This window comes from Stegostoma tigrinum, chromosome 26 (genome assembly GCF_030684315.1).
Source record: "Stegostoma tigrinum isolate sSteTig4 chromosome 26, sSteTig4.hap1, whole genome shotgun sequence".
NCBI lineage: Eukaryota > Metazoa > Chordata > Chondrichthyes > Orectolobiformes > Stegostomatidae > Stegostoma > Stegostoma tigrinum.
In genome coordinates, this window is record NC_081379.1 from 49,801,184 (window position 1) to 49,814,175 (window position 12,992).

A 12,992-nucleotide genomic window follows, 5' to 3' on the forward strand; every position below is an offset into this window, starting at 1 on the left:
GAACGTGTTGCTCTTAAGAAGTTCTCTTGAAAGAATTTTATGAATCTTTTGTTGAACTTACTACTGGCATGATTATTACAGTTCCTGATGAAGGGTCTAGGCCCGAAACGTCAGCTCCTGAGATGCTGCTTGGCCTGCTGGGTTCATCCAGCTCCAAACTTTGTTATCTTGGATTCTCCAGCATCTGCAGTTCCCATTATCTCTACCTTTTTGAGCATACCACTCAAGTCCTTCTGCCACACTCTGGCAGTTGTAGTTCCCACACTCCACCTTTCCACCTCCCAGCACATCACTGTTTCTCCCTCAGCAGCACTTGGTACGGTATACAACAATGCCAAGTTCCCTCATAACAGCTTCTGACTCATTGTTTTTAAGTTAAACTAGGGGTGGGCATTAATTAGGAATTCACTTGAGTGTCATCTGAAAGATGATAATCCCTGACAGTGCAGCACTCCCTCAGTACTATATTTAAGTGCCAGGTTCAGACTTCTGTTTTTAAGTATCTGGAGTAGGACTTAAGAGTAGAAGGAGACTTGTGTGGAACATTAAACCTGAATACAAACTGTTGGGCTCAATAGGCTGTTTTCTGTTCTATAAATTATTTTTTAAGAGAAAATATGACAAAGCATTAGGAAATATCTCATTTACAGCATGCTCATTTATATCATAAAGACATGTTTTGTATCTTACCTTCTTTATTGATAGTTAATGGAATATTGTGAACTGTTTGCAGCTTCACACATGAATTTGTGAGCATCTGTAGTTCAACAGAAGTGAGTGAAAAACTTTTAAAACCTGAAAAGAAAACACATTTCAGCTATTTACTGCAGATGTGTGAATAGCAGTTGGACTTGCAAAGTAAGCAAATATTTTTACTTTGTTTTATTTTTAGAGACATCATAAGGTACAATATTGATAAAGTCCACAATCTTAACATAGCAAACATCACTGCAAAGGACAATGTAATAGTTTTCAAATACACTAAAATGTCTGGATAGCAGCATTCTGGAAGCTAACTACAGAGAACTGAATCATTCTATCTTGATGAGCATGACATTTCTTGTCCACAAGAAATCTTTTGAACACCAATTACAATTCTGTTCTTAATTTTCTCCTGCTACAAGTCTTAACTGCCGCTGGGCTGCAGCTTCATGTAGGACATTGACAAATGATACAAAATAAGGCTAAAGAGAAGAGAAACAGAATAAAGGACAAGTGAATGCAGAGAGAGAAAGGGACAGTATGAGCATAGACGAGAAGGGAAGAAGAGGAGCAAGAGGTGGAAGGAGGAACAAGGAGAAAGGGGAAGGGAAGGAAAGAAGGTGAGTGAGGACAGGGAGGATTGAAAGGAAGAGAGTGAAGCAAAGAGGAATAGAGGGAATGAAACTGAGAAAAGGTGAGGGTAGACAGTGGAAATGGTGCAAAGAGAAATACAGGAACAGAGAAATAGAGGAACTGAATGAGAAAGAGGGAGAAAGATGATCGAGAACATACACGGGAAAGACCCTCTGATTTGTTCTTCTCTTCAATTACGGTTCCTATCCTGAGCCTGACAACACAATAACAAATGTGGCCACAAGTCCATGAAGCTGAGACACTCCACATGAGATTTCTCCCATCCTTCTATACATTAATGAAGGCACAGTGGCTCAGTGGTTAGCACTGCAGCCTCACAGCACCAGGGACCTGGGTTCGATTCCAGCCTTGGCTGACTGTCTGTGTGGAGTTTGCACATTCTCCCCATATCTGTGTGGGTTTCCTCCTGGTGCTCCGGTTTCCTCCCACAGTCCAAAGATGTGCAGGGTAGGTGGATTGGCCATGCTAAATTGTCCACAGTGCCCAGGATCTCTAGCTTAGGTGGATTAGACATGGGAAATCAGGGATAGGGAATGCTCTTCAGAGGGGCAATGTGGACTTGTTGGGCCAAATGGCCTGTTTCCACACTGTAGGAATTCTATGAACAAGTTCACCCCATGAAAATGTACTTCAGTGCCTTTCTCCCTCACATATTTATTCAGCTTCCCTTTAAATTAATTCAGCCATTCTCCCTGGCAGCAATTTCCAGATTCAATCACTCTAGGTAAAGACATTTTCCTGAACTTACTACTGGATCTATTACTAACCACCTTAAATTCATGGCAGCCGAGTTCTGATTGCCCGAAACTGAGAACATTCTTATATATACCCAACCAAACCCATTCAGAATCTTAAAGGCCCCTACCAAGTCACCTCACAACCTTTTCTCATTTTAAGAAAAAATCACCAGCTATCAAGTATTTCTTTTCCTGATGGGATCCTCATACTTCCGGTATCATCCTTGTGGACCTTTCTCGTATGTTCCCAGGGAATTTCAGTTCCTTTTATTAGACAGGGACAAGAACTGTGCACAAATTTCAAACTTCACTTGGCATGGCTGAAGAATGCACCTTAATAACAGTCTGGCTAACCTGCTTTGGCACAAGCTAAATAGAATGGCAGCTTCATGCAAAGTTCTAGAAATCTTAAATGAAAACAGGAGGTGTTAGAAATACCCAGGCCTGGAAATGTCGTGCAGAGAGCAATAAAGTTAACATCAAAATAGAACATCACTCTATACAGCAGATATAATAGGAAGTCATCCTTTCACAACATGGGATTATGCTATGAAAGTCATAGGTGATTAAGTTTACTTTTGTATAACCAACTATTCAGTTCACATTCAGATATTCTAAGCCATTGATTGCAAAAAATCGTGTGTAGTATTGAAATAATTCTTTATGAATAAGTCTGGCATAGCAATATCATAAATTTAAAAAACATTAACTCCAACAATGGCTACATCTCTGCAGGTATTTTAAGTGCAAGTCTCAAGGAAACATTGTGCTCTAGGTTTGCAGACTCTGTCCAAAGTTTTAGCAGAAATGAAATAGAATTACTTACATTTCTTTTGCTGTTCACGGATGATTTCTCTCCATTCAGCCCTCTCATAATCTGACGATATCAGGAATACATAGCTCTACAGATAGAGGACATCTTACAATATGCAAATTTCACAAAAGTCACCATAAAATTAGTAGTACAATTTATCAACATATACAAAACATAGACCTGACAGCAGCCTTACAAAATCAAAGTTCCAGCATCATTATTCAGATGTAAACCTAAACCATTAGTTCAGAAACAGAAAGGGGCAAAAAATACAAGAAGTGACTTGGTGAATTGATGAGATTTATTCTGATTTTCTCTCCATGATCTTTCCTGAATTATATCTGCAAAATAAATGAAAGGACTCTGCCCTGACAGCCTTTCATGGAAACGAGTTCCAAAGACCCTCAACCATCTAAGAGAAGAAATTCTTCCACACCTCAGTCTTAAACTGGCACCCCTTTAGTCTGAGACTGTGCCCTCTGGTCCAAGGCTCTCCCAGGAGGGGGGATATCCTCTCAGTATTTGCCCTGTGAAGACTCTTAAGAATTCTGTATGCTTCAACAACGTCACCTTTCATTCTTCTCAGCTCCAGTTGCTGTGATTGGTTCGCTTGCTGAGCTGGTTTGTTGGTTTGCAGACGTTTCATTACCCTGCTAGGTAACATCATCAGTGCAGCCTCTGATGAAGCGCTGTTGTATTTTCCTGCTTGGTATTTAAACTCTGAGGTCTGTTGGATTCGATTACCTCATTTCTGGTTTTCATTCGCAGTAGTGTATATATAGGGTCTAGTTCTATATGCTTATTGATGGCCTTCTTGGTGGAGATCCAGGCCGCTAGGAATTCCTGTGCTTCTCTCTGTTTGGCCTGTCCCACAGTGCTGTTGTCCCAACGGAACTGGTGGTTCTCCTTATCCGTGTGAATGGAGATGAGTGAGTACTGGTTGTGTCTTCTTGTTGCTAGTTGGTGTTCATGTACTCTGGTGGCCAATTTTCTTTCTGTCTGTCCAATGTAATGATTGTCAGCAGTCCTTGTGTGGAATTTTGTCTATTATGTTCATTCTGTTCATAGTTGGTAAGGGGACTTTGGTTCCTAGAAGTTGGCATAGGGTTGACGTGGGCTTGTGTGCTACTCTGATACGTAATGGTTGTGGGAGTCTTGTGGTCAGTTCAGATATGTTCTTGATGTACAGTAGTGTGATGAGTGTATTACCACATGTAGTACCTTCCTGTTGCTGTTCATGTGATGGGCATCGTCAGATCCAGTTGTTCCAGGTATCCATTGTCCTTAAATTCTGCGTGGAGGTACTCTTCTTCTTTTTGGCGTAATTCCGGGTTGCTACAGCGTGTTGTCACTTGTTTGAATAGGGTTTTCGTGCAACTTCGTTTGTGGGTTTTGGGGTGGTTACTGTTGAAATTCAGTACTTGGTCAGTCTGTATGGCTTTTCTGTGCACCTTCATCAGGACTTCCCCACTGACCCTGCGTTCTACAATGGCGTCCAGGAATGGAACTTCAGTGTTCTTTTCCTCCTCCCTGGTGAATCTGATGTCAGTGAGTTATTAGTTGGTGTGTCTCTTCTAGTTTGGTCTGTTTAATGATGACAAATGTTTCGTCCATGTATCAGATCCATAGTTTAGGTTGGATTTGCGAAGAGCCATGCTTTCGAGTCTCTGCGTCACTGCTTCTGCTATTTCCAGAGATAGGTGACCCTATATGTGTCCCATTGATCTGTTCATAAATTTGTCCATTAAAGGTAAAGTGAGTTGTGAGTCATAGGTCCAGTAGTTTCAGCATGTTGTTTGTGGAGATGGTGTTACTTGGGTCTTGTTCTTTTAGTAGCGTTACTAGTCTTGCAAGTGGTATGTCAATCAATGTGAATAGAGCAGGAATGTCAAATGACACCATGGTCTCGTCATCGTCTATTCTTATGTCTTTGAGGGATCTGAGGAACTCCTGGGCTGAGTGGATTGAGTGGAGTGACTTGCTGATGAGGTGCTTTAGTCTTTGTTGCAATTCCTTGGATAACCTATGTATTGACGTGCTTGGGAGGGAGACTATGGGTCTTCTGGCTTGTGTACCTTGGAATGCTGTAGCATCAGGGGCTGTTTGTCCCTTCTGGTCTCAATTTTAGGTAGTCCGTTTTGTTGATGTGTCCATTCTGTTGGAGTCTCTTTAGTGTGTGGGTTATTTTGTTACCCAGTTGTAGTGTTGGATCTATTTGTACTTGCCGGTATGTGTTGGTGTCTGCTAGTAGTGTCTGTGTATTAGTGAGGAAATCCCATTTATTTAGTATTACTGTCATGTGCTCTTTGTCCACTGGTAGCATTATGATGTTTTTCTTTTTTAAGTGCTTCTTTTAGGGCCTTTCTTTCTGATGTGTTGAGTGCGTCAAGTTCTCTCCTTCTGGTTAGTGTCAGGACTGCTGTCTGTCTAATGGCTTGTTGTGTTTCCTCATTGATGCAATTGGTCTTCAGTGTGGCTTCTAGTGTGGCTAGAAATTCTGTCTTGTTAGCATCTCTGTGGGTGTAGTTGAGTCCACTTATTAGAACTGCTTTCTCTATGTCTGTTAGTTTCCTGTCTGAAAGGTTTCTTAACCAAGTGGCTGTCCTTTTGGTGAGTTAGTTTGGCTAGTTTTTCTTGTAGGATCTATCTTTTCTTGGTTCTTGTTATCTGTTGACTGACATTAATGGCTCATTCTACATCTGTTGTCCAGTCTAGATTGGTAGCATCTAGAAATAGGATTTTTTGGCACGTAATTTCTCTGTCATATCTATGGAGTTGGTTGTGTACATCATTGGTCATTACCTTCACCATCGTGTGGCCACTGTGTTCTACTGTCCTATGTGCATGTTGGTTGTGATTGGGGTGTTTGTATCTCACACTGTGCAGTAATATCTGGCTCCAGAGGCATCCATGTCGGAAGTAGAGTTGCTCAGGGGTAGCGGATGTTACCCAGCAGGGAAATGAAATGTCTGCAAACCAACGAACCAACTTGGTGAGCAAACCAACCACAGCATCCACAACCCGAGCTACAAATCTACTCAAGAGCCTTACAGCTCCAGTTAGAAGAGTGCCAGCCTGTTTAGTCTTTGTTCATAAGACAATCTCTCCATATCTTCTTTAAATTGCCTCCAACAAAATTATAACTTTCCTTAAGGGGACCAAAACTACTCTCAGTATTCTAGATGTGCAGCACCTTGCACAGTTAAAGGAAGACTTCCCTACTCATACTCCCAATCCTCTTGAAATCAGGCAACATTCTATTAGCTTTCCTGATTTCCTGCTCTGCACCTGTGTGTTAGCTTTCTGTGTTTCATGTACAAGTACCCAAAGTCCCTCTGTACTGTATTTTCTTCACTTTTGTTCTCTCTTCCCAAATGAACACCTTCACATTTACCCACAATGAACCTCATTTACCAACATTTTGCCCACTTAACCTATCAATATATCTCTATAAACTGTACATTCTTAGTCATTTGCCTTTGTATCTATTTTTATGTTGCCTGAAAATCTGGCTACAGGACGTTCACCTCCTTCCTCCAAGTCATTAATATATATTGTAAACGGTTGCAGTCCCAGCACTGATTGCAGTGGAATCCCACACTAGTTACAGTTTGCCAACCTGAAAAAGAACCCCTTATCCCCACTCTGTTTCCTGCCCATAAGCCAATACTCTGCTTGCCAACATACTACCTCCAACACCATGATATTGAAATCTGCCCTTTTTGACGCATCAAACTGCAGTGGGTTGAGCTATAGAGAAATGGGGTTTATATTGTGCCTGCTATGTTGAATTTCTGAATTCAAATATTATATTGCGGTGAAGGCCTGGTGCTTCTGCCCCAAAGATCAAAATTAAGTAATCTTCATGCTTGGATTAATGTTACACACACTGTGTGGAAAGTACTATTTTAATTCTCACTCAAAATTATTAAATTTTTTAGGATGCTCTAACCCTTGTAGAAAACAAGTTTGAAATGTACAATCCCAGTGAACGGATACTTACTTTGCCATGCCTGTTGTGCACTCTGAACGCCATGTTTGGAGACATTAACAGTAACAGCGATTCTTGTTCGGACAGTTTCTTTTTTAGCCGTTCAATCACTTTGCTGCCTTTATTGGCTTTCTGAACAAAAAAACACAATATTGAAATGAGTACTTTCAGAACTTCAAGATTTTGGTGGGATGCATATTTCCTTTCTAGATATTCACACAATGTAGATAGAGAAAACCCCACTTCAACTGAAACTAACTCTTTATCCAGTTTGTCAACAACTATGCTGTATGAGTCAATGACATTATTTGTTATATTCAAATCATTGCACTAATGGTGCCTCCCTGTCTGCCTGAAATTAGTAATTATAGGTATCAATCGTTGTTCTGGATACTCCACAGGATGGATATTTAGAAATCACAGCTGAGAATCTGAGTTTCCAATTGTGAACATTGCAAGCATTGCCAGAGGAATGCAACAGAAACCTCGGAAGTCGTGGTTCTCCAAAAATGACCTAGATATGGTCCTGATAGTCATGCCGGATCTGTCAGCACAGAAACTTGAGGTGATTGCCCTGTACTCACATTCGCACTTGTGCTGATCTGCTTAGAGATGATCCGAGCTCCCCTGGCATCCCCATCCTTCCATCTCTGCCTCTGCTCACAACCTCAAGCCCTCCTCCATCAGCCACCTCCGACACCCACACAAGTTCTTCCATCTCCATTTTTTTGTTTCTGCTTCCAACACACTCCCTTTCCTTCAGTGCCACCTCATGACAGTGGCGCACGGCTTTAGTCATAAACCCATCCCCATTCTCCAGGCTTGCCTCGTGCCAATCTACCTCTTCCAGGCCTGGCACTGCTCAGACCCCTGTTCCTGGCACCAAACAATCTGTGTAAATCCCTCACCCTATCACAACTGTGGTTTCCCAGTTTTGCAGCAGGGGACAGGGATGGGCAATGTGGCTAGGTATCATCGGGGTTGGAAGCTAAGCCGGGAGCAACAGGTTCAGGTCTGTGGAATTGGTGGGGATCAGGGAGCTAGAATAAAAACGTTATTAAAAGACTAAAGATTTTAAAAATATACATTTGACACTGAGCTAAAGGGAGATGTCAATACCTTGAGCTCATGACATTAAATGGGAAGCCTGTCATTCTGGAATTGCTCCTCAGCATTCAGCTTCCCTATCTACATCACTAGATTCACTGTTATCCCAAAACAATAATCCTGAAATTTTACAAGAGTATAGACACTTATTTTTGTGATGGTCCCTCCTTGTCTTAATCCTCTCTTACTTTAATGTGCAAATTGCTTCTTTGTCCAACAAAAATTATGCAGGCTTTGAACAGACTGAATTTCCTACTTCCCAAAGGTTTCAGCAGAAACGTACCTTGACCTTCACCTTTAATCTTCCTTCCAATAACCCTATCCATCACAAGATGAGTTATAGACATGTCTGAACTCATTACACAGTCCAAGCTCTAAGTCTGAATAACAGCTACAGTAAACAGAAAATATCCTAAAATGGAAAGAGTCCACATGACCTTTCACCTTCATTAGTAAATTGTAACACAGTGAAACTGTCCTTGAAATAAACATTAATTTTCAATCTTCTCTCAGCAATAAGAGAGATGCATCAGATACCCATTGTTACAATAGACGGGAAGATGAATTAGAATAAAGTTGTTTATTCTATAAACTATTTTTAAAAATACAGTTGTTTGAAAAGTGCTAAAATCAAAGATCTAAATCAGTTGAAATTAACAAATACTACATATGGTTCCATAACCCTATGTTTAACCTCACATTTTAGAATACTCTAATATTTAAAGTAACTTTTAAAGTTGAAAAGTTAAGTGGGGAAACTGTAGATAAATTAATCCAAATCCGGCTTTACATGGTGTCTTACAGCACGGTCAACAGGGAGTAGTGTAAGAAACTGTCTCTGACACAGTGTTTAGAAATTATTTATATCTTTAAATCCCCTAAATTGTATCAGGCCTTAATTTTGGGGTCATCCAATAAAATTAAAACACTTGAGTCAGTTTGAAATTGTTTTTAAATTAAGCACTATTTTGGGCTTCTAGTCACTGAAAAATGAATTGAACTTAGACTACACACGCAACATTGAGACCTTGCAGCCCAAATAAATAAAGTAGGATCTCAGCTTCCACTTGTAGTGGAAGGCCAGAACTCCCTGTAACTATGTAACCTATTCCTCCATAATGATAACTAATTTAAAAAAACACTTTAACAGTGAAAAACACAGGGTAAAATCATAACCAAAGAAAAATGAACAGTGGAAACCAAAGTAATATTAGAAAGGATGAATAAAAGTTGTGTAAAACAACTGGATTAAAATTTCCACCAGTAAACCATGTAGCCTCAAACACATGCTTGTCTAATCTCTCCGTTCATACGTTACTATTTCACAGCTGCTGTCAGAGGGTCATTACACAATGCCCTCAAAAGTCTTAAATCATTTCCTACTTAATTCTACCTCATATTGTAACTATTGCCTGCTTAGCTCTCATATTTTCTATGATTTCATCCTCAATTATCTGGTTACTCCTCTACCAAAACAGGGAAGCTGGGGATGGCTGATAGCTTGCCAAGGTGGAAGACCCAAAGAAACATACAGTAGAATTTTTCAATGTCAGGGTTTCTTGCCCTACCACCTCAAAAGTCAGTGGGGCTCATGTATCTTCTCTTGACGGTTGCCCACAGCTGTGCAGGTTGACTGGCTGGTAATGGCACAACATTAGCAGTTTCTTTTCTTGCCCCAAATCTGCAGCCAGAGAAACTTGAAGAATACTAGTCTAAGCCTCTGTTATTTTTTTGCTTGTTCTTTTAACAGCAAAGGTATATCTTTTCAGGAATTGGTGGTTTCATTATTTTCAAAGATTCAAACAATGGTTATATTTGCCAAAGAAGGGTCACTGGACCCAAAACATTAAATCAGATTTCACTTCACACATGCTGTCAGGCCCGCTAACCTTTTCCAGCAATTTCTGTTTTGATTCTTAATATTTGCTGCTTCATTTTATTTATGAAACCAAGATTTAATTTCTTTGTCCTTAGGTACTACTGTGCGCATTGTCTAACCACCTTTGCCCCTATCCTCCAAAGCTTTGTGAGGATAGCCTGTTAAAGTTTCATAGGACTGTTGTGCTTTGGGACCACCTTTAACTTATTGTAAAATAAAGATGGTTGTGTGATCGGTCTTGGGCTGAATAAAAGCTATGAAAAACTAAATGGAGACCGAGGTTGATTTCTGTAAAGAACAGCAAGATACTCACACTCAGAGATAATGGTGGCAGCAGCTGCATTTAAAATGTTGACATTGTTAATCTCCAAATTCATATGATGTGGAGGTGCTGGTGTTAGACTGAGGTGGACAGGGTCAGAAATCACATGACATCAGATTATAGTCCAATGCGTTTATTTGAAAACACAAGCTTTCAGAGCTTCGCTCTTTCTTCAGGTTTTTGTGAGAGGTAGTATCAAGCACAGAATTTATAAGTAACAGATCAAAGGGTCATACCACTGATGAGCATGTATTAAGCAAATGCTGTTAAATCTTTAACCAGTTAGAAGGTTTTAATTGATAACTATGTATATCTAAATCCCCAAATTTCTTTCAAGTCACTGGCCTAAGGCAACTAAAGGTTTTATCAGTGTAAAGAAGAGGTGACATTTTAGGTCAGACAATGCATGTTAGGTGTGAGGTCTTGTTTAGAATCATATCATAGAATCCCTATAGCATGGAAACAGGCCCTTCAGCCCAACATGTCCACACTGACCCTCACAGCATCCCACCCAGACCCATCCCCCTATAACCCACACAAGTTACACATCCCTGAACACTACGGGCAATTTACCAAACGTGCACATCTTTGGACTGTGGGAGGCAACTGGAGCACCCGGAGGAAACCCACGCAGATACTGGGAGAATACGTACACTCCACACAGTCACCCGAGGGTGGAATTGAATCCGGGTCCACGGCGCTATGAAGCAGCAATGCTAACCATTGAGCCACTGCACCAGATCTGCAAATTCAAATCTAGAATCTATTTGTGTTTTGTTTTGGGAGTCAGATTGGTTTTATTTCTAAAGAGTCTTTTATAAAATGCCACACTGACTGACTGTCTATGCATTATGTGCTTTTTGAACAAAATAGAACTAATCTGCAAATACAAATTCATCCCACAGATTTACATGCGCGTGCGTGTGTGTGCGCGTATGTATGGGGGGGATTGAATGTGTGTGAGAGAGGGGGGAGAGGGAGAGTGAGAATGTGTGTGTGCGGGGTGGGAAGAGAAAGAGAGAGAGAGAGAGAGAGAGAGAGACAGAAAGAAGGAATGGGGTGGGGTGTGTGTGGGAGAGAGCAAGAAAGTATGCATGCATGTGTACAAGAACTGACATAGAAATGTCTTGCAGAGGTTGCCATGACAGGATTGTATAGTGTTGTGGTCGATGCTGTCCTGAAGGCTGGGTGGTTTGCTGCAAACAGTGGTCTGTTTAAAGCTTGGCGGATGTTTGAATGTGAGAAGTGGAGCTGTGGGTAAGATCTCGCTGAGGTCTGCTTTGTCATTGATAATTTGTTGAAGGCTGCAAAGAACATGGCGCCGTTGCTCCTCTCCCGTGAAATACTAGATGATGAAGCGTACCCTATCGGTTGTATCCCGAGTTTGTCTTCTGAGGAGGTCAAAATGGTTTCTCGCAGTGGCACATCAAAACTGGCGATCAATGAGCTGAACATTGTATCCTGTTCTTAAGAGGCCTTTCAAGACTGCATTGCGTTCCTCATCAACCGAACAGATGCTGCGTATACGTAGGGCTTGACGGTAGGACACGGCTGTTTTAATATGTTTAGAGCGGAGCAAGAGAAGTGCAACATTGTGAGATTACCTGCAGGCTTGCAGTAGAGTGAGGTATCGAGGGGTCCGTCACACTCTTTCTCTCTCATTCCCACAGACACGCAGGCGTGCACACACACACTTGCTCTCTTTATCTCTCTGACCCACACAACCACTCTCTCTCACAAAAACGCGCGCGCACACAAACACTCGCTCTCTCACTCAGACACACACTCGCTCTCTCACTCACACTCTCTCTCACACACACACACCTCTCTCTCTCACACATACTCTCTCTCTCATACACACACACACAATCACACACTCTCTTACACACACACTCTCTTTCTCATTCGCACACACTCTCTATCTCTCTCACACACACACACATTCTCTCTCTCACATACACACACACAATCACAAACTCTCTCTCTCTCTCACACACACACACACACACACACACACACACAGATCCTCTCCACACACACACTCTCTCTCTCTCACACACACACATACTGTCTCTCTCACGCACACACACCCACTCTTTCGCTCACACACACCCTCTCTCTCACACACACACACATATACACACACATTCTCTCACACACACACACACACACCCCCTCTCTCTGTCTCACACACACACCCTCTCTCTCACACGTACACACCTTCTCTCTCACACGCACACACCTTCTCTCACATATGCACACACCCTCTCTCACATACGCACACTCTGTCTCACACACGCACACTCTCTGTCTCACATACGCACACTCTCTGTCTCATATATGCACACTCTGTCTCACACACACTCCCTCTCTCTCACACACACACACACAACCTCTCTCTCACATACACACTGTCTCTCTCTCACACACAGTCTCTCCCTCTCTCACACACATACTTTCTCTTTCTCTCAAACACACACACACACACTGTCTTTCTCTCTCTTTCACACACACACTCCTTTCTCTCTCTCACACACATACACTCTCTCTTTCTCTCTCTCTGACACACACACACCTCTCTCACACAAACTCACCCTTCTCTCTCACACACACTCTCTCTTACACACACACACCCTCTCTCTCACACACAAACACTGTCTTTCTCGCTCACTCACTCACACAAACACACACACACACACACACACAGACAAACACTCTGTCTCTCTCTCACATACACATTCTCACTCTCTCTCTCTCACACACACACTCTCTCTCTCTCTCTCACA

At 41.7% G+C, this 12,992-nt stretch overlaps 1 protein-coding gene across 2 annotated transcripts in view; it reads right to left on the reverse strand.

Annotated features, from left to right (window-relative positions):
• The window catches only part of si:dkey-91m11.5 (PH_BCR_vertebrate and RhoGAP_Bcr domain-containing protein), a 613,456-nt gene that overhangs the window by 121,032 nt on the left and 479,432 nt on the right, over positions 1 to 12,992 (reverse strand). For both annotated transcript variants that reach the window (XM_048555997.1, XM_048555996.1), the window contains 3 exons: positions 6,911 to 7,030; positions 2,920 to 2,995; positions 691 to 795 (listed from right to left, as the gene is read on the reverse strand). In XM_048555997.1, the coding sequence (XP_048411954.1) occupies positions 691 to 795; positions 2,920 to 2,995; positions 6,911 to 7,030 (301 nt within the window). The remainder of the gene's footprint in view (positions 1 to 690; positions 796 to 2,919; positions 2,996 to 6,910; positions 7,031 to 12,992) is intronic.